Below are 20,036 nucleotides of genomic sequence, written 5' to 3'. Positions count from 1 at the left end.
CTGCCAGCGGATTACCCTGATGGGCTGCATGCTGAAAGTTGCCGACCCCTGACCTAAATGTTAATATTCCCTTTTGATCTATGAATTACTAGCTATAGTGACAGGTAGCATTTAAGATACACACAATTAGTATCACTTCTAACAATATAGGTTTGCATTTCAAAGTTCTAGCCTATTTAGCATGAATAGCCCTAATTACCATTCGCATACCTTTTTAACAGGAAAGGTTTGCTTTGGGTCATCCAGCCTGCAAGCTGTTTAACCCTTTCTGGCCATGAGTTATATTTTTGTATAAGATTTGTTGCAATTATATAACAATGGTAGCAATAATGATTTGGTTATATGTGACAATGTCACAGGGTGATACTAAAATTATATAATATCATATGGCAAAAAGGTGAAATCCTGCAGACTGGAAACATGTGATTATTGTCCCAGTGAGGAAACTGGGTAAATTCTCTCAAGACCTGAGGCATACAGATCAATTGCCTTCACAGCATGTTTAGATAAAACAATGGACAGAATGGTAACAGAGATTAGTAGCACATCTAGAAAGAAACAGGTTCATAGATGGAACATAAAGTGGGTTCAAAAGAGGTAGGAGTGCGATTGACCATCTTGTTAGGGAAGGGACAGAAGTACAGAAAATCATGATAAACCAAATAATTCGTGATCAGAACCTTACTGGAGACAGGAAAAGGCTATAATGGAGAGAGGGATACTGCATAAGGTGGCCTCCATGGGTGTTATGGGGAAAATGTATAGATGGGTAAGGGACTTCTTAAGCAACAGAACTATACAATTATAGTATAAATGCAAAGTGATGCACATTAGAAAATATAATCCTAATTAATAAATCCAAAAAATGGGCTCTAACTTAGCTGTTACCACTCAAGAAAGAGATCTTGATGTCATCATGATAGTTCTCAGAAAATATCTGCTCAACATGCAGCAGCAGTCAAAAAAGCGACCAATGTTAGAAACCATTAGGAAAGGGATAGATAATAAGACAAAAGATATCCTAATGCCACTATATAGATCCATGGTATGCACATACCTTGAATACTCCATACAGTTCTAGTTGCTCCATCTCAAAAAAGATATGTTAGAATTGGGAAAAGTACAGAGAAGGGCAACAAAAATGGTTAGGGGTACAGAACAACTTCCATATGAAGAGAGATTAAAAAGACTGGGTTTATTCAGCTTAGAAAAGAGAAGACTAAAGAGGGATATGATAGAGGTCTATAAAATCATGAATGGGGTGGAGAAGTGAATAGGGAAGTGTTTGTTTACCCCTTCACATAACACACAAAGCACGGGGTCAACCAATGAAATTAATAAAACAAACAAAAGGAAGTATTTCTTCACAGAACACACAGTCAACCTGTAGAACTCATTGGCAAGGGATGGGGTGAAGGCCAAAAGTATAACTGGGTTCAAAAAAGAATTAGATAAGTTTATGGAGGATAGATCCACCAATGGCTATTAGCCAAGCTGTTCAGGGATGCAACCCCATACTCCAACTATCCTTAAACCTCTGACTGTCAGAATCTGGGAATGGATGACAAGAAATGGATCACTCAATAATTGCCCTTTTCTATTCATTCCCTCTGAAGCATCTGGCACCGACCACTGTTGGAACACATGATAGTGGGCTAGATGGACCACTGGTCTGGCCCAGTATGGCCGTTCTTATGTTCTTAAATCCAAATAGGGAAAGCTTTTTCTAATATATATTCAATTGCAAATGGAACTCCAGAAGGGAGCATAATTAGCCTAACCTTTTTTAACATCATGATAAATGACTTCCCTAATGGGGTAAGTAGTGATCACATTATTTGCTGATCACTGTGCCAAATGGACTTAAAGCAGAAACCTTGAAAGTGCTGCCAAAAGAATCAATCATGCACTTCAGAGAATGAGGAAATGGGGCGTTTCAAATTATCCATAGGCAAAATAAGGGAATGATCTTCACATCAAAGAAAATCCAAAAAGATGACCAACAGATAAATATAGTGGAAAACTTACAAACTCTTAGGTGTGATATTTGATAACAAACCGACTTGGATGGACCATACTGAAAATATTAAAGATAAGTGCAAAGGTAACTTACTTAAAAGTATCTCTGGAACATTCTGCGGAGCAATAAGAAAATGGTGGAAATGCTATACAGAGCACTAACAAGACCAATTATTGAGTATGGATGCTAGACCTTTGGATCAGCAGCAAATACCGAGAAAACAGGACTATATCCAAGCACAGTCATTGCAGCGCACATGTGGTGCATTCACTACTAAGTCTGTGTGTACTCCAAATAGTAGCTAGTGAAATGCTTATCTTTCTAAGAATGAAACTCCTAGAGTTAGCCTCTTGGGCCAAAGTAGTAGGTAATAGCAAAGATGACAACATGAAGCCAATATATAATGATTGCTGGGAGTTAAGTGGAGGCTGGGTAGGAAAAAAAATTCAAAATCTCCCATGTAAATTGGGTACAGAAGTGGATAAAAGATTGTAATGAAAAGAAATGATTGAAAGAGACCAAAATCTATAGCTATGGGAAAATACTCAGTCATTGGTAAACCATTCCCCCTGAGATAGACGTAGAATTATATAATGAAATAAATTAAAGATGAAGACTGGTAAATATACAAGATTTAGCAAATCAATATATATGTGTAAGTGGGGAGAGGGGACACTATTGCCAGATATATACACATGGCTCAAAAGAGGAGGAAACAAGAAGAGTGCATGCCCTCACTCAGACTCAAAAAAGCCGTAAAACTAACTTTGTATCTGTCTTCACAGCTGAGCTAACAGAGATTATGTTAGCACTAAATTGGGCTTTGGATATATGTGCTGCCGTGGCCATCCTGTCTGACTCCTTATCAGAGCTGCAAGCAATTTACAATGGTAAGTCTGACAGTGGAAATTATATTCTCAATGAAATATTAATGCTAACAACCGAACTGGTGCAACTGGATATAACCATAGTAATAGCTTGGATCCTGGGGCATACAGGGATAGCAGGCAATTAATTGATGAACAGGCAAAGTGCTAATAAACACAAACAAGTTGACGTAGGGTAGGAATCCCCTGAAGCAAACTGGAATTTAAACACCTACTCAAAAATGAGCTAAGGAGGGAATGGCACAAATTTATTTCTAATTAATATGCACAAAGATGAATTTTTTGTAACGTGTAATGTTCAGGAAACGATAGATCATATCCTTTGGAATTGTATAGACTGTACCAGTGAAGGCAGTGTTTGTATAGAAAACTAAGAGGCCTTTCAGTAACAAAATTTTCCTTGCAGCATCTATCAAGAATCTAAGGAAAACAGGACTCATTGGAAAAAAAGCTCTTCTGCGATTCTTTAAGAATATCAGGAAAAGTGCAAGTGCATGGTAGTCATAGAATCTGGAAGCGTGTCTGCTGTGCCACAAAAGGGGGGAGGGGTGGAAGGGGAAGAAGGCTGCAGAGAGAAGGTCTGCAGTCACTCCCTAGAGGGAAAGGGAGTTAGCCAGGGACAAGGAGGAGATCCAGGGGGAGAGTAAGCCCTGGGGTCCTGCCCTGGACTGGGGAGTCTGACAAGAGGCTGAGAAGGGTGAAGTAGCCACTGTGAGCAGAGGAATCTCCAGTGGTAAACACAGAGATAGACAAGGAGATGGAGAGGTGGGGTAGGAAGGAACCAAGGGAAACAGCAACAAGATCTGAGACTGAGCAGACCTATACTGCTAGTTATAGGGTCCCTGGACTGTAACCTGAGTATTGGTGGGCCTGGGTTCCTCTACCAACCACTGAGAAAGTGCCACAGGACCTAGAGATGGAACATCAGACCGCATCTGGACAGTTTGTTTGGTAGGACTTTGTTACCCCAGAAGGGGTGGACTATATACTGTCCTGGCCAGAGGACCGAGTCATGGAATGAGAGAGGGATTACAGTGCAAGCAACTGATGGCAGGGGGCACCAAATGGGATGAGAGCTAATTCCCAGACCTAGGCATAAGGAGGGCACTTGTGGTGAATGGACTCCTTTGAACTAGCCCTCATAAATACAGATAAAAGCTTGAAAATTGGAACCAAATGCCCCCTAAAGGCTCTGGGACAGAATATACCCCTATATTCACACCCTGCACACTATTGTTGTACTCTTTATGCAAAAAGCATGCCTTGTAAGGTATCATTTGAAAACTCAGAATTTGCTGGTCGGTATTGTTCAGGTAAAATGTGTGGCAACATTGTATGTGAAGTTGTAAAGTTCCCCTGTATGATTTTATCAACACATGTTCCAAATCCCACAGCCCTGCCCAAACAGAAGTTGGCAAACAGGTCTGTCCTAAACAAAGGAATGTGTGCTTGTCTTAATTAGCATTTAAGCAGTAAATGGAGTCATCAAGTTGGAAGGGAAAACAAAGGAAGTTTAAACAGATGGGGGAAAAAACAAAACGCAATATCCTTTCACATAGAGTCTTTGGGCTTGTCTATACTTACAGCACTACAGCTATACCCTGTAGCACTAAGTGAAGACACTATCTGTGCCAATGGGAGAGCTTAGGCATAGATGCGCCATCTCCCTGAGAGGCGGTAGCTATGTCAATGACAGAAGCTCTCCCATTGACATAACGGTGTCCACAGTGGGAGTTCGGTCAGTATAACTGGCACTCAGGTGTGGATTTTCCAGTACAGGACATTTCTGGGGGAAGATCTGGGACTGAGGGTGTGTTGGGGTCACCCTGCAGTATAACCCAGGCTGGTGAGAGCTAAGGTATAGCTGTCAGGCTGCAGTTACACACAGACTCAGGGTGTGGCTTGCATGCTGGAAGGCTGCTTGTGAGCAGCCCACATGGAAGCTACTATAGCATGGCATTATAAGGCACCCAAGGTTGTAGGCAGGACTGACACAGCCCCCCACTTGTCTGGATTATACCCCAGGTATGTCTCAGGCTCCAAAACCAGTAGGCAAATAAAAAGCCCAAAAGTTTTACTTTTTTTTAGAAAACTCATGACTTTTTTAATTGCTTGCGGTTGCAACACTTGAACATAAGAACAGGTCAGTCCCTCTAGCCTAGTATCCTGTCTTCTGACAATCGCCAATGCCAGGTGCCCCAGAGGGAATGAACAGAACAGGTAATCATCCATCATCCATCCCCTGTCGCACATTCCCAGCTTCTGGCAAACAGAGGCTAGGGACATCCTTGCCCCATCCTGGCTAACAGTCACAACTATAACTGTTTGACATTTGTCACAAGCTCGAAGTGCAGACAAGCCTTAATGTGGGGTGGGGGGGTGAAACTCACAGGAATGGAACAAAGACCAAGCGAGAGGATAAAAAGTAGAGAAATTTGAGGGGCTAACTTTGACCAGAAGAGGGATCTCTTGTAGTTTTGCAGAGCCAGGTGTGTGAGAGTCATGTAATCTGTTTTGCATTTCTCAAACTAGTCAGAAGCTTATTAAATAGCTAGATTCAGTTTGGAATGATGGAGCTGCGGTATCAGCCTGTTTGGGTTTTTCAAAACCATTCAACCATATTTTTTTCTTTGAAATGGTTAATATTTCTCACATTTCTTTTCAACCAAACATGAAATAAAGAAACATGCTACATACCATTGGTCCCATTATTGAATCTCCAGGATTTCCATCACTTCCTGGTAGCCCAATTGCTCCTGGCTCCCCCTACACAAAAAAATTTATTATTTATTGTCTTCACTCTAGGTTTTGCAGAAAAGAACCAGCTTCATGTATTCACTTATTTTTGACACTAAAATGACAGTGACTGAAGGTCTACAAAGTAAACTACCAATATTTTAGGAAAAACTCTCTTTCTACCTCACTACTAATCTCCCTGGACATGCTATTTTGTGAAAAAAATGTAACATGTCAAAAGTGCTAGTTCTCCCTTTGAGAACTAATTCCAAACACTTATTTTCATTAAAGAACAAGGGTTAAAATAGTGCTAATCAACCAAGGGTCACATTCACCTGTGTTTTATGCCTGCTACTGGCAGTGTAAATCAGGGCACAAAACCTCTGCCAAAAAGTTGTTGTGTTGGTACAAAGTGAGCAAAACCTCTCTCCTGCCAGATGCCCTACAGGAGGGTCAGTATTGCCCAAAAAATGGCCAGTGCTGGTCCTGGAAAGGGGTTGTGGCAAAGAAAGCCAGAAACTGAAATGATTCAGCTCACCTCTGTTGCAGACTTCCCACATGGGGCTTCTGAGGAGCCCCAGAAAGAAACTTGAGTCTCAGTTGAATATTGCTTGCTACAGTTGGTGGACTTCTCACCTGTATTTACTGATGACTTGATAGATGGTTGGTTTGCTGGGTGCTATCAAGCTTAGCTTTGAGCTTTTATCACATAATTAAGATAGTAGTACCTCCTTGTAGCACTGGGGCTTAACCTAGACCAACAGCTATATTTCCCCCCACCCCCTTCTTTGGGATCTCTCAAAGATCTTAATTTTCAGTAGAAAGTTTGCACTTTATCAACACCAACGGAATGCACCAGTAGGAGCTCAAATAACATTCCTAAAAAATTATTGTTGCTTACATAAAGCAATCACTGAGCTGCTGCAACCAACTTCAAAACTAAGGGGACACAGCATATTCCATAGAGTGCAAGATAGATATCTAATTGTTCATTTCAAAAGTACAGCTGAAGTTACTATAGACAAGCCAGCAACAGGCAGGAGACTGTCTATTTGCCAAGAGACAGTAAGAACTGTACTCATACCTTTTTGGTTCCAAAATAACTGTCCAATGAATGCTACCAAAGCTGTTCAGTATCAGAGGGGTAGCCGTGTTAGTCTGTATCCACAAAAACAATGAGGAGTCCAGTGGCACCTTAAAGACTAACAGATTTATTTGGGTGTAAGCTTTTGTGCGTAAAAAGCCCACTTCTTCAGATGCATGGCCGAAGATCCATGCATCTGAAGAAGTGGGTTTTTTACCCATGAAAGCTTATGCCCAAATAAATCTGTTAGTCTTTAAGGTGCCACCGGACTCCTCGTTGTTAAAGCTGTCCAGGTGTTTGATATACCGCAGTTGCCAACAATGGCCAAACTGGGATGATCTCTGAGAGCCTGAGATGCTCCCAGAGTTGAATGGTATGCAAACTCATTGTGTTAGAAACTGCTTCATCTGACTTCACTACTGCAGAATGATGGGAGGCTTCCAGGACAAAATTACTAATCATTGTGCTTGCCAAAGAATTCAGAGAAGCTGGACTTCCATTCATCCCAATATATCAGGGAGAAATAGTGGGTCGCCTAGCAAGAAACTTCTCTAAGTGATAGAGGGACAATGAGAAAAAGGTTTGTCCATTTCCTAGAAAGTTCTTCCTGAAAGAATAACTTACTGTTTACAATTACCATAAGCCATTTGTTTTGTCAGATCACATCACTCAAAGGAGAGCCTGATCCAAGTAAAATCAGTGGAATGACTTCAATAGGCTTAGCAGCTGGGCCATATTACTATACAACTGAGATGAATGGGAGTTTTGTCTGAGAGGGAAAATTCAGTAAGAACCTCAGGATTTGACTCTGCCCATCAAAAAACTTCACTGTTGCATAGTCTAGCCTGCCCTCCTACCAAAATATCTCTTCTTTCCATGCTGGGAACAGTAACAGGAATTCTCTTCACTCACTGTAAATATAGATGGCAGTGCCTGTTTCAAGTGGGGGAGGGAGGAAAGGGCTTTAGAAGCCCATATCTTCATTCCTATCACCTGCAGCAAGGCCAGAATCCTGGGATTTGTACTACACCCCATTGGCCCAGTCAAAGAATGGCAAATTAACAAGAGACAAGGCACCACATCCACAATGGAGACTGTATTTGTTGTTCAAGGATGGAAGACAATGGGATATAAATAGTCCCAAATTATAATACGAGTCATTTTTTTGGTTCCAGTGTGATATTAAATGGACTCAATACAAAATAATTATTCAGGGTTGGCCCCCTTCAGACCAGCCACTAGAATTCACCCCACCTCTGAATCCTCTATCCTCCCCACAACCATGAGGGTAGCAAGGGTACATGAAGAAGAGAGTCTGAGAGAGCTACCCTTCTTCTTCCAGGATAATAGAGTCCACCAACTATCTTCTGGGTGTGTCACTCATGTTTACCTTTGGGAGCTGCCCCTTTGAGCTTCTCACCTGAGCTGGCCACTGCCCCCAAATTGCAATGAAATTACATGTAAACTTAACTTTTAGTTTCTGCCCTTACTCCCTAATAACCTACAACTAGGCCTCCAGGATGCTGCAAGGAAGGCACAAAAACTCAGACCACCTGACATCTTGATGTTCTTGCCCCAAAGGAAAATTTCCTTCCCGATCTCAGACTGTCAATCAGACACACCCACAGCATCTTGGAAACACAGTTCAAACAATACCTCCATTATCAGGCAGGGCAGCAATGAAAGAAAAATGGCTGCTGCATACTCTGAAGGCTTAATGTACAGGAAGAGGGGAGTTAAGACAATCAACTCTCCTTTTTCCCTTGTCCCACATCCTACCCAATAGTAGCAGAGAGAGGTGGAGAATCTCTTGCCCCTCTCTCTGGCCAGGCACATCTCAGTGTGAGTTTTGGGGTAGGAAGGGGAAAGTCTGTAAGGCCCCTGAGCAGCCAAGCCTATTCCTCCCTTCCAACCCTCCTCCCAGAATCTCAGAGGTTTCTTCCCTGCTGGGCTAATCAAACATCCTCCTCCCCTGCTGAGCTGGTGGGTGGCATTCTATTACAAAAGGCTGAAAATAAACCTTTTTGCTTTTTCAGGATACATATGAAGTCTCAGCTTTTACAGGGCCATTCTGACAAAAGTTACCTTCAATGAAATGACAAAACAGTTATTTTCCTCTATGAAATAAACCACAGTACAACAGAAGATAGGCATACATCTGTATTAAACTAATTGGGCTAGGTCTGCCTTTATTTCTATCATTGCAACTTTAGTTCCATTAACCTGGTATAAGTATACCTTATATCAGTATAAGGTATAAGTGTTACTGAGTGCAAAATGTTCAATATTTTGGCTCCAGCAGATAAATCTCAGATGATTTACCTTTGGTCCAGGCGGTCCACGAATCGATGGTCCAGGGTTACCAACTGAGCCTTTATTTCCGGGCTCACCCTACAATAAAACAATATAATATAAGTATAAAGTAAATACTTCCTGTGTATGTACTAATTTATTTATTATTCAACCCTTAGTATAAAATAGCCAAAATATTTCGGATCAAATGGGTAATATTTGGTGAAAAAACATAAATCAATCCATTTTTCCTCAAATTTGCAAACCCTAATAAACCTCTTGAGGAACATAGACTGAACTTCAAGTCTGAAATGAGCACTGGTTGAACAACTTATTTGAAAAAAAAAAATTAATGCTAACTCATGTGGTGGTGGTTGTTTCTTTGCTCAGCTAATAGAGCTATTTTATTATATAAGTGTGTGATTTGGATGGCTTCAGTGTGCAGGGCATATATATATATATAAATTATACATCAAACTACATCAAAAGAATGTTAAGGTTGCAAAATTAAGCACCCTAACCTTGGGAAATGCCTGAATTAACAGTGCCATTGCAACATTAATTTGGCCCCTTTATGATAGTGTTGAATTACATAATCACATACTATTTTTCCACAGAACCCCTGCCTCATTCAGTGCGCAGGATGAAAATATACTTTTCTGTTTTGCCAGCTTAACATAAAAATCTCAAAGCTTTAGAGTCGTCAATAAATTCACACCATAAAAATTCCAGAGATGTTTGTATAGTGTAGAAAAAGGAGTATAGGAAAGAACAAACCTACTTTTGGTCCTGGAGACCCTTGTAATCCTTTAGCACCAGCATCCCCTTGGGATCCTTTTTCTCCATGATCACCCTGACCCAAATATAATCATTTAGTTTATAAATCACTACAAAGATCTTACACTTGATAGTTAAAAAAAATCCTGGGTGCCTAAGGTTAGGGAGAAAGATTCAAAATTATTTAGATATCTAACTCTCATGTGTCCCTTTTGAATATATCCTTCTAAATTCCTAAAGCCATATTTAGGCACTAAAAAGTAGCCTGATTTCCACCCCCCACCCCAAGGAGCTGAGCCAATTTACGTCCCACTGACTTCAATGATAATTTTGAACTTTAATTTTAGTACTTGCATTTCATTCTGCCGCATACTCATGCTGAGCACTCTCAAGTTCTATTGAGATCAAACGTTTAAACTGGTGAAGCTATTACTTAAGGAAGACCATAACAAATTAAAATTATACCAGTCATTGAACTGTGTTTAAACACGAACATTTAACCTTGTTATGTTTCTCAAAGATGGATATTAATAATTCATACCTTTTGGCCAACATCTCCTTTCCCAGGTGGTCCTTCTGGGCCTCTTAAGCCAGGCACTCCTTGTTCCCCCTAATGAAAATTAGATCAGTTTATTAATTCTCAAATTGATGTGTATGCTACAGAATCAAAGTTCTAATTAAAAACATTCTGGGAAGTGGTTTGGATCAATACACTTTTCCTGGGTTGGGCAAGGTCAGGCTCCCAACATATCAAAAAAAGTTGGTTCTCTCAATTATATCCTGTGTAGCTGAAACAGTCCAGCTTGACAGTCTCAAAAAATAACCCAACCTTGAGATTTTTCAGCTTGGTTTAAATATCAAACAGTTTGGAGCTAGTATCCAGACTTTTAGGTCCCAAAAGCTGCAAGAGAGTGTCTGCAGGCAGCCCCTTGTTCCTATGCAGAATGCCATTGAAATCAGCAGGGTTCTATGCAGGCATAGATGACTGCCCACACAGAATCAGTTGCAGATCAGGGCCTGATTTGCTTTTGAGAATCATCCATTCACAATTGGACAAATATTGCAAAAGAGAATCTGAAAACATTCTAATAAAAGCTGCAAATTCATTTTTATGCTACATGTGACCAGTTCTGGTCAGAACTTTACCAAAAAGGAAATTTTAACCAAACAGAAGATTCGAGAAAAGAGCTGGTCAGGAAACAGAAACAAATGTTAGCAACTGTTTTTATTTATTTCCACAAATACTCGTAGGAGTGAGTTTTTGCTTGCAAGAATTGTTGTAGAAAGATACTCTATGCACACGTAGTCATAAGGGAAGTACCAGAAGTGCTTGCACAGCTGTCTCAAAAACTCTTTGTGGGATAGATTGTGAGCTATGCAATTTGGAAGCAGAAACAATGCCATTTAGCAAATACTTGAAGCAATAGGTGTGGCAAATAGGTAATAAACAATCTATAGACTGAAAGGCATTCAAGAAAATCCTTCATCCAATTGTTTTTAATAAGAACAAATTAGTAAATAAACATGATAAGTCATTCACAAACAGAAAAAAGTGTTAAATAGCTTAAGTTGGTGCGTATAGTCTGCCAGCTCTGGAAAAATCCACCTCTGATTAGAACTTTTGATTTAAAGTACAATTATGGGACATGACTTTAAGTTAGGCCTCAATCTGGACTTCATTTGTATGAGCCAGTTTTGTGTCTGCAAATAATTGTAACTACTTCTTTGTGTCCACAAAACACTGCAGGTGCAAATGCTAGTTAGACTAGTTACTTACTTGCACCTATAATGAATGTGATAGGTGCCCAACTGCTAATATTTGTGCTTGCAAAGAATTGTGGAAACTATGATGAAGGTGTAACTGTTTGTGGATGCAGTTTTTTCTGAAGACACAAAGGCCATCACTAAAATAAGCCCCCTAGCAACTTCTGCTTTCTACAGTTTTTTTGCTAAACTCAATGACCTTCATTTTGGGGGGTGAGTGGATTTTCACTGACTTCAATTTTTTATGAATGTGAAATAATTTAACATTAAGTTGCAAAACATCACCCCTGCTTTCCATCCACCAAGAAAGATTCCATACTTCAGCCTTTAGTCTGGCACTAGTTGTGTCCTTTATAGCGGCACTAAAAAGAAGTTGTATGAAGTGAAAAGTGGACTTGTACTCTTACTTTTGTAGATCTTTATTGACCCAGACTGAACTAAATCTTGCAAAGCAAGCTGGATACTGAAGGCCACACTAATCCCCTAGTGGCAGAAAATCTGAGGGGAAGAGGGGCTCAGTGACACAAGATGTCTGCTACCTCACTCTGATGGAGTATGTGTAGTGGGTGGGGGTGAGAAAACAGAAATCCAGAGCTGGCCAACACACCTCTACTGTACCAAAAAAATGGGAAATCCGAGATGATTCTGAACCCATAAGTCTGGACAGCTGGAACTGTGTATGGAGCATCTTGACAGAGCTCCTGGGACAGCTACCACAAAAAAGGGATGATCCTGGGAAATCCTGGACAGGTAGCCACCCTCGCGAGGTCAGCTAGAACAGTTGCAGTTTCAATGCCCAGTGCCCCTTTGCCAGTGGGGCTCTATGGAAACCTATCCATATTTAAAACTGTCTTACCTCAGCAGACCCCCTAGGGAAGGACATGTACTGGTGCCAACCTTCCCCCAGGAGGAACGTCTCTCCATTGTGTAGCTGCCCTCCTGGGAGCAGAGGGATTCAATTTGCAATGAGGTCTGAATTTGATCGTCCTATCCAGCCTAAAGCTTTCACATCCAGCAAACAGAAATACTGGCTTACCTTTTTCCCGTTGTTTCCAGTTAGTCCTATCATTCCTGTTTTTCCTGGGATTCCTGGTGTTCCTGGATCTCCCTTAAAAGGTGATCAATATTTATTTCCCAAAAGCTTGGTAAACTCATGCACTTTATACACTGAGGGAGTTACATTCTGGTACAATACTGGTTAATGGACAATATTTCTGTCCAAAAATAGACTCTTCCTAATTAATACTATACTGATTATCCCAATCAAGAAACCCAACTAATGCATTCAATTTGGAATACACCTTTTAAATTTCTTTTTTAAAAACACTACACTTCTATCAAATTAAAGCATCTCTAGATTTAACAAACTAGTATTCACATGGCATGGCTAGCATGTAGCATAAGGGCCTGCTCCTGTGGTTATTTATAGTTATATTGCATAGCTAATGGCTCAGAGATCTCTTCAATCAGTTCCTTTAGTATTCTAGGATGTATTTTAGAGAGACAAGGTGGTGAGGTAATATCTTTTATTGGTCCAACTTCTGTTGGTAAGAGAGACAAGCTTTTGAGCTTATACAGAACTCTTCTTCAGGGATTAGGCGGTGGGGGGAGAGGATTCATGCCCCATTCTCCCTGGGCCTTTGGGTGCAGAAGGAGAGGAACTGGGGAGATGGCAATGCCCCCTGCTCTCCCAGGACTCAGCACAGCAGGAAGGGGGTCACACCTGTGCAGTTCTTTTCTGCTGCAAATGTAACCCACACACCTTCTGGGTGTGGTGTTCTGTCCCATGTAGTGGCACTGAGACCACTTAGACAGAGAGAGATAAAATGAGTCTGCTCTACAGCCTTAGCTAACAGCCATATGACTTTTAGCTCATGCGGTAGAGGCTCATGAATATAGCTCCAGAGATCCCAGGTTCGATCCCGACCGCTAATGATTGGGGTCTGTTGGTGTTACACAAACACCCTGCTGAGAGCGGACATCTTGTCTTCAATTCCCTGAGTATAATTGCAGCCTTGCCTGCCCGGCCACCACCTATGGTCTAACTTGTGATAGTTCTGCTGGGGCAGAGCGCCACACTGCAGGGGCTGCAACTCTGCTCTGAGCAGAGGTGTAAGCGTGGAGTTTCTTCTCACATTCCCAACTGCCTCCCAGAAACCACTTCCTCTCCCTCACAAACTGCATTCCTTATCCCATAGCTATGGCTCTATTCCAGTAAACCCTGGGACAGGTAGTGCTGGCCTGGAGACTTTCCTCACTAGCCTTAAAGAGACCGGGATATAAAGACTGAGGACTGGACTTTAGGAGGAGGGCCAGACATGGGGAAAGGTTGGGAGCACTATGCAGTTAGTTGGGTGAGTAACACAAAAGTTACACAGGATTTTGCTTCTTTGTTTACATATATGACTATTTGCAAATTTGCAAACCTCCTTGAAGTGGGATTTGAGAAGGGTCATAAAGGAGGAGAGAGTGAAGGCATGGCAAGTCGGCCTAGGGATGGGTGTGTATTAGGAGTGATATAAAAGCTGCATAGGCAGCCCCTTCTATGAGAGCTCTGTTTGCTCCTCCCAGCTCATCACTCTCGTATATTATTCAGTCTTCATTAGCATGATCGTTGCTCTCCCATTTGCTAGCATCATGCTATCACTTAAACATGACTTATTTAGAAGGGTGAATAATGGTTGAAACTATGAATTTTAAACAGTTGAAACACACTTCTCTATGGAGACTTTGTCACTGAGGTACATGGACATAAGCAACTTCTTACTAAAAATGATCAGATATTTTTGCAGAAAACTTGGCATGATTTTTTTTTTTAAATAGGCTCACTTTCAGTCCGGGTACTCCAACTCCTGGTGGTCCTGGATCCCCCTTTTGTCCCAATTCACCTTCTTTTCCCTAGTAATGAAAAATTATTTGTGTTTAGCACAAGTACAGATTTTAACTTTATTTATTTGTATAGCAACACAGATTATTGAAGGTTTAGAACAGATTCTCAGGTAGAGCTGGTTGAAAATTGATGACAAAACAGTCTTCCATCAGAAAATGCAATTGTGTCAGCTGAACTATTTCGATGAAGTTTTCAACAGAAAAAAGTCAATGAATCATTTTGACTTCCTAGTTTTATTTTGGTGGTTAAACATTTTGTTTTGACTTTATTCTTTTGATTCAATTTGTTTTGACTTTTATATTAATATATAAATATTTACATTGAAATGAAATATTTTGACATAGTGAAACAAAAATGTCTTGATAGTTCCAGATTAATTTTGTGGGGGGGAACTTTTGTTCCGCTGGAAATTTTGATATTTTGGCTTTTCATTCTGATTTGGTACAAAAACTAATTTTGAAATAGCAGAATTATCCCAAGGATCAGAAATTCCATTTTCTGACCAGCACTAGCCTTGAGCTTTTCATGGTCTTAATAGAGACCGTATCTCTTGATCACCTGTTCTCCCAGGCCCAACCACACAGCATCCTTATGGCAACTACAGCAATTGCTTACATGCAAAAATAATGTCCAGAAAGTATTTAACAGGCTGCTTTCAATAAAATAAGCATTCTGTCCTCTTGTGGAAGAACTTAATCACAAGGTCTACTTTTGCTTTTTATTTCATCTGTTCCTGCCAATTCATTTGCTCCCCTGCCCATCCTGCCTTGTTCCTTTGCCCCTGAACCTTCCTCTCCTGAAGTACCAGTCCTGCTAGTGGCTCTGGTTATGAGGGTGGCTCTTGTTTCACCCATCTTACTTTCACTTATGTACCAGATGTCCCAATTTTATAGGGACAGTCCCGATTTTTGGGTCTTTTTCTTATATAGGCTCCTATTACCCCCCACCCCCGTCCCGATTTTTCACATTTGCTGTCTGGTCACCCTAGAAGCAGTGTCACCTTGTAACTGTAGCTAGGCTGACTTTCTTTCTCCCTTCATGTTTTCGTCTAATGCTACAGACCTCCAAACTCTTTTCCTATGATGAGGATGGAGGGCTGGAGACTCAGATGGAAAGAAGAATGACAGCCAGCATCATGTGACCAGCAAATTCTCTGCAAATCACCAGAGTTCACAGTGGGAGAGCCATTAGTTTAGAATTTCTCAGTAGAGTATGACATTTACATACAGTGTCTATATGCCACCAAACCAACACACAATGAATCAAAATGAAAGAAATTTGACTTAAATCCATGGTTGATGAAGAAAATCTGTATTTGTTTAAACAGTAAAGAACTGCTAGCTTGAAACAATGCAGTGGTGAGGTCCAGCAATGGAGGCTGTTAAAATGGAGTGGCTTTCCTCTTCAGAATCTTTCAAATATATCAGTCAGAAATCTCTATGTTTCTACTTCATATACTATTAAACACTGGTAGCCAGTGTTGCCTTTTATGAGGTACAATATCAGGTGTGTGCTTCCACAGTAGAAAACTGTTCGAGTACTTGAGAGCAAGCTCCAAACATTCTGTTGTAAGGACATATCCATGCTTATTCCACCCACACAGCACAGTGTCATGGGAGTTTTCCTACAAAGACCAAATATGGATCGTGGTCTAAAAATGTACAGCTCTGATTTCTTTCCATTGTTCCCACAATGGAATACACTTTAAAAGCACTGGGATGTCTGACTTTGGTCAGATATATTCCTTGTTCCTTGAGGCGGCCAATAAATTTTTTTTTATTTGCAGTTCTCTTGAAAGTTACCTTTGGACCCTGCACACCCATGCCTCGAGACCCTTTTGGCCCAGGTATACCTTTAGGACCTTGGATACCCTTAAAAAAAAGAAGGAAGACGTTAATGAAAACTACACGTCCATGGGTTCATTTTCCAGGTTAATAAAATGAATTTATTATCCTCCACAGGAAAGAAACCTAACTGGCTGTCTGTTCTAGGGCCAAATCACAAGCTCCTTACTCAATTTTCCCTCAGTCACACACACATGGATTTCACTGAATTACCCCAAGTTCAGGGATTGGCCTAGGTAGTGGTGGGGAAAGCCAGGGAGAGGATTTTTGTCTCCTCATCCTAACCCTGTGCAGTGGGAAATTATGCTCTGGCCTCTGAGAGGATAGGGCTACACTTTCAAAAGGGACTCATCCCTTTAGATGCATCAATTTTTGAGTGTCCATTGTGAGGCCTCTGTAAATGATCAGAATTTCAGAGGCGCTGAGCACTCACCCTATAAAAATCTTCCCTACTGCATCATCCCATGTGGAGATCTCTGGAAGTCTGCTGTGCAAATTATTGCATGGATTGGTCCAGATAATTCACCTTTCTATTGGCTTGATCTCAAGACAATTGAAATCAGAGTCTTTCCATTGATGTCAATGAACTTTGGATTGGGCCCTGTCTGGTATTTTTAAGGTACAACTCACAGTGGTGTGTTTTGAATCTCTAGGCATTAAAAATTAGAGATTAGGCCAAGTATGAAATCTAGATCTGGATCTAAATTTTGCAACATCTCCAAAGTTTAGAGCTGCGGCTGACCCTTTTCCTACTGAAATCAGTGACACAGCCATTTACTTAAACAAAGCTAATAGGGTTTTAGTTTGGGCTCCTGTCATCTAATAATAATGCAGTATATTATGCCAAAACTAGGCGTTCAACTGAATGTATTTCTTAACTAAACTTAATGTCAGATTTACCTGGATTCCTTGACTGCCGATTCCAGGTTGTCCAGTAGGCCCTTGTGGTCCTTCAGGGCCCCGTTCACCCTGCATAGAGAAACCTTGCGACTTGTAAATCACAGTGATTTATAACAGCATCATTTTTAGGTCTGAAATGTTTTCCTTACATTCTACCATACAGATTAACTTGCAAAACATCCAAAAGAAAAACCCATGAAGAGAAGTCATGGGATACAGAATATTTGGGCTAGCTTTGCCATTATTTTTTCAAAGATCTGTTCTGGTTATGTTTTATTCAGTGTTAATAACAATATATATAGCAACACCAATCTTTGGAACATGAAAAGTCACTAAGAAAATGTGTCTGAATTATTCACAGACATCAGCTTTAAGGAAGATAAAGCAAATGAAAATATCTCTCTTCCCCCAACTCAAATAACATAATTTAGTTAACAAAATTCTGTTCTAATAAAGAATAAGAGTAAAATTTGCTTAGCAATGCATACAGTGAGAAGTTTTCTGAAACTTGTATTCACCCAAGCCACAAGGGAATTAGAATTAGAAAGCAGCAGACTGAAGTATACATCCTAGAAAGAAGATCTCTGCAGTATGTCACAAACAACTAAAGTCTGTAATGGTGGTTTGAGCAACCAAGCTAGTAATTGCCTTTCAACTATATTTTAAATTACCTGAAACTATATTTTGCAGTTCCTATTATATGCATTTATTACTATTGAACCAAGTTTCCAATATAACACTCTGCCCTGAATGCCAGTAACTTGCAAACAAGAGAAACCTAGCTGATATGAGCACCTTACAATATTTTCAGTGCCGTGCATGGGAAATGTCATACATAGGAACAGATTATCCCTGGCTTTTGAGTGGACATGAGGCGGGAGGAAAGATGCAAGAAACTTTCCCCTGCACAAAGGCCAGGGACAATTGTAGTTCTTATCCTTGGGAAACACATTGCATTGAGGGGGCAGGGAGGAGGTGGGATATCCTAAAAGGTCATGTGGACTGCTGCACACTCCCCCTAAGCAGTGGTGGGCTTGGGGAGAAATTATGGCTCCCAGAGAGACAATCCTTCTCTCATCTCCCACTGAGGTAGGGTGCTTCCACATTGCCTTCTAATCAGAACTTCGGATAAATTCTTCACTCTAGCATGTAAAAGCAGTTAATTCTGAGTGTTGGGATAGTATGTTATATAGAGCACCATGACAACCAATGGCATGTGGTGGTAATGTAGCCACAATGTGATTTCAATGTCTCTCACTGAGATCTCTCAGGAATTAAAAGAATTTGTTGTCTGGCTTTTGGCTGAATTTATTTTGCTAGCAGATGGAGAAGAATTCAGTGTCTGCAGGCTAATTAATACCATACACCAGATTCTGAGGCCATTTTCCAAATAGAGAGCTTAAAGATAGGCTCCTCAATACACATTTGGATGCTAAAAAGTGGCCTTATTTTTGAAAGGGTGAAACCCATTGATTGCTGGTAGATGACCTCATTTTCAGCACACATTTTGGAAAATCATGGATATGGTCCATTTGCATTGCAATGGGGCAGTAAAGCATCTTAACCAGTTTCCTGGGAGATTCCCAAGTGACACAGGGCTGGCAATGCACACTTTGCATTCTAATTCCTTGCACAGAGGTTGGGGGCATGGTCAAAACAAGGGGCTTTGCTCCAGCAATCCCTGGCTGACAGAAATCCCCTTGCATGCTATGATGGAAAGGTGCCCTGAATAGCACCAGAAGCTGGCCAAGCCCCAGGATTTGGGAGCTTAAATGTGGGGTAAAGTCACCTTTGTCAACTTCTTTCCCCTCACTCCCAACTGCACAGAGCGCAGCCTGGCTGCAGCTGAAGACTGAGCCCCATGTGTCATCAGTCAATAGACTTAACCAGGGGCATGGTCATAGTATTAGAACAGCATAGAATAGTTCAGTCCACATCCAACTATAAGATATTTATATACTATTTCTAGATCGCATTAAGGACTAAATAATCATTACTTTAACTATAAATCATACAGGAGTGATTTAAAAAAAAAATCTTATTTACCATACCTTAGCACCTTTGACTGATTCTCCTGCTATTCCAATTGGACCTGCTGGGCCTTCTGGGCCTTTTTCACCCTGGAAATATATAGTATTGATATAAGTTAACTGGCTTTAGGACTTCACACATTTAAATTTCTAACACAAATCAACAGAAAATCACAATAGACGATGTCCGCACGGAAACAGTTTCTTCAAACAAGACACACTATCCAAAGAGTCATTTATCGCAATGGGAAGTAGCTTAGCTACAGTTCATAAACTGCATTTATGCCGTTAGACAGGGCCAGCCCACCAAGCTGGTGCTTGGGGCGGCACCTGGAGGGGGGCGGCGCGGCGCTCCGGCCCGAGAGCGGGGCCACGACTGGGCTCGCCGCCCTCCCCCGGCGCTCTGGCCGCCGGGGAGAGCGGAGCCGCGGCGGGCTCGCCGCCCTCCCCCCGGCACTGCCTCTGGCCGCCGGGGAGAGCGGAGCCCTGGCGGGGCTCGCAGCCCTCCTCCCGGCGCAGCCTCTGGCCGCCGCGGAGAGCGCCCTCCCCCCGGCGCTCTGGCCGCCGGGGCTCCGCTCTCCCCGGCGGGGCTCGCCGCCCTCCCCTGCCGGGGGGGGGGGGGGCGGCGGGAGGCTTTTTTGCCTGGGGCGGCAAAAAAGCCAGAGCCGGCCCTGCTGTTAGAACTATTGTAACTTGAAAGGGCTTTAAAAGAACTCTCAGGTTTAGATAGAGTAAGAAGGGGGAAAGCAATAACAGAAAGGAGACTAGAACACTCTGGGTGTTTCATCTTTTAAACATTGCAAAATGTGCTT

At 41.4% G+C, this 20,036-nt stretch overlaps 1 protein-coding gene across 1 annotated transcript in view; it reads right to left on the bottom strand.

Moving 5' to 3' along the window:
* The window catches only part of COL28A1 (collagen type XXVIII alpha 1 chain), a 141,510-nt gene that overhangs the window by 62,231 nt on the left and 59,243 nt on the right, over positions 1 to 20,036 (bottom strand). The window contains exons 14-22 of the mRNA XM_065398455.1: positions 19,246 to 19,314; positions 17,195 to 17,263; positions 16,253 to 16,321; positions 14,390 to 14,458; positions 12,597 to 12,668; positions 10,338 to 10,406; positions 9,801 to 9,872; positions 9,050 to 9,118; positions 5,605 to 5,673 (exon numbers count right to left, since the gene is read on the bottom strand). Of these exons, the coding sequence (XP_065254527.1) occupies positions 5,605 to 5,673; positions 9,050 to 9,118; positions 9,801 to 9,872; positions 10,338 to 10,406; positions 12,597 to 12,668; positions 14,390 to 14,458; positions 16,253 to 16,321; positions 17,195 to 17,263; positions 19,246 to 19,314 (627 nt within the window). The remainder of the gene's footprint in view (positions 1 to 5,604; positions 5,674 to 9,049; positions 9,119 to 9,800; positions 9,873 to 10,337; positions 10,407 to 12,596; positions 12,669 to 14,389; positions 14,459 to 16,252; positions 16,322 to 17,194; positions 17,264 to 19,245; positions 19,315 to 20,036) is intronic.

Source organism: Emys orbicularis, chromosome 2 (genome assembly GCF_028017835.1).
Source record: "Emys orbicularis isolate rEmyOrb1 chromosome 2, rEmyOrb1.hap1, whole genome shotgun sequence".
Classification (NCBI taxonomy): Eukaryota; Metazoa; Chordata; order Testudines; family Emydidae; genus Emys; species Emys orbicularis.
This window is presented reverse-complemented; position numbering and strand designations above follow the sequence as displayed.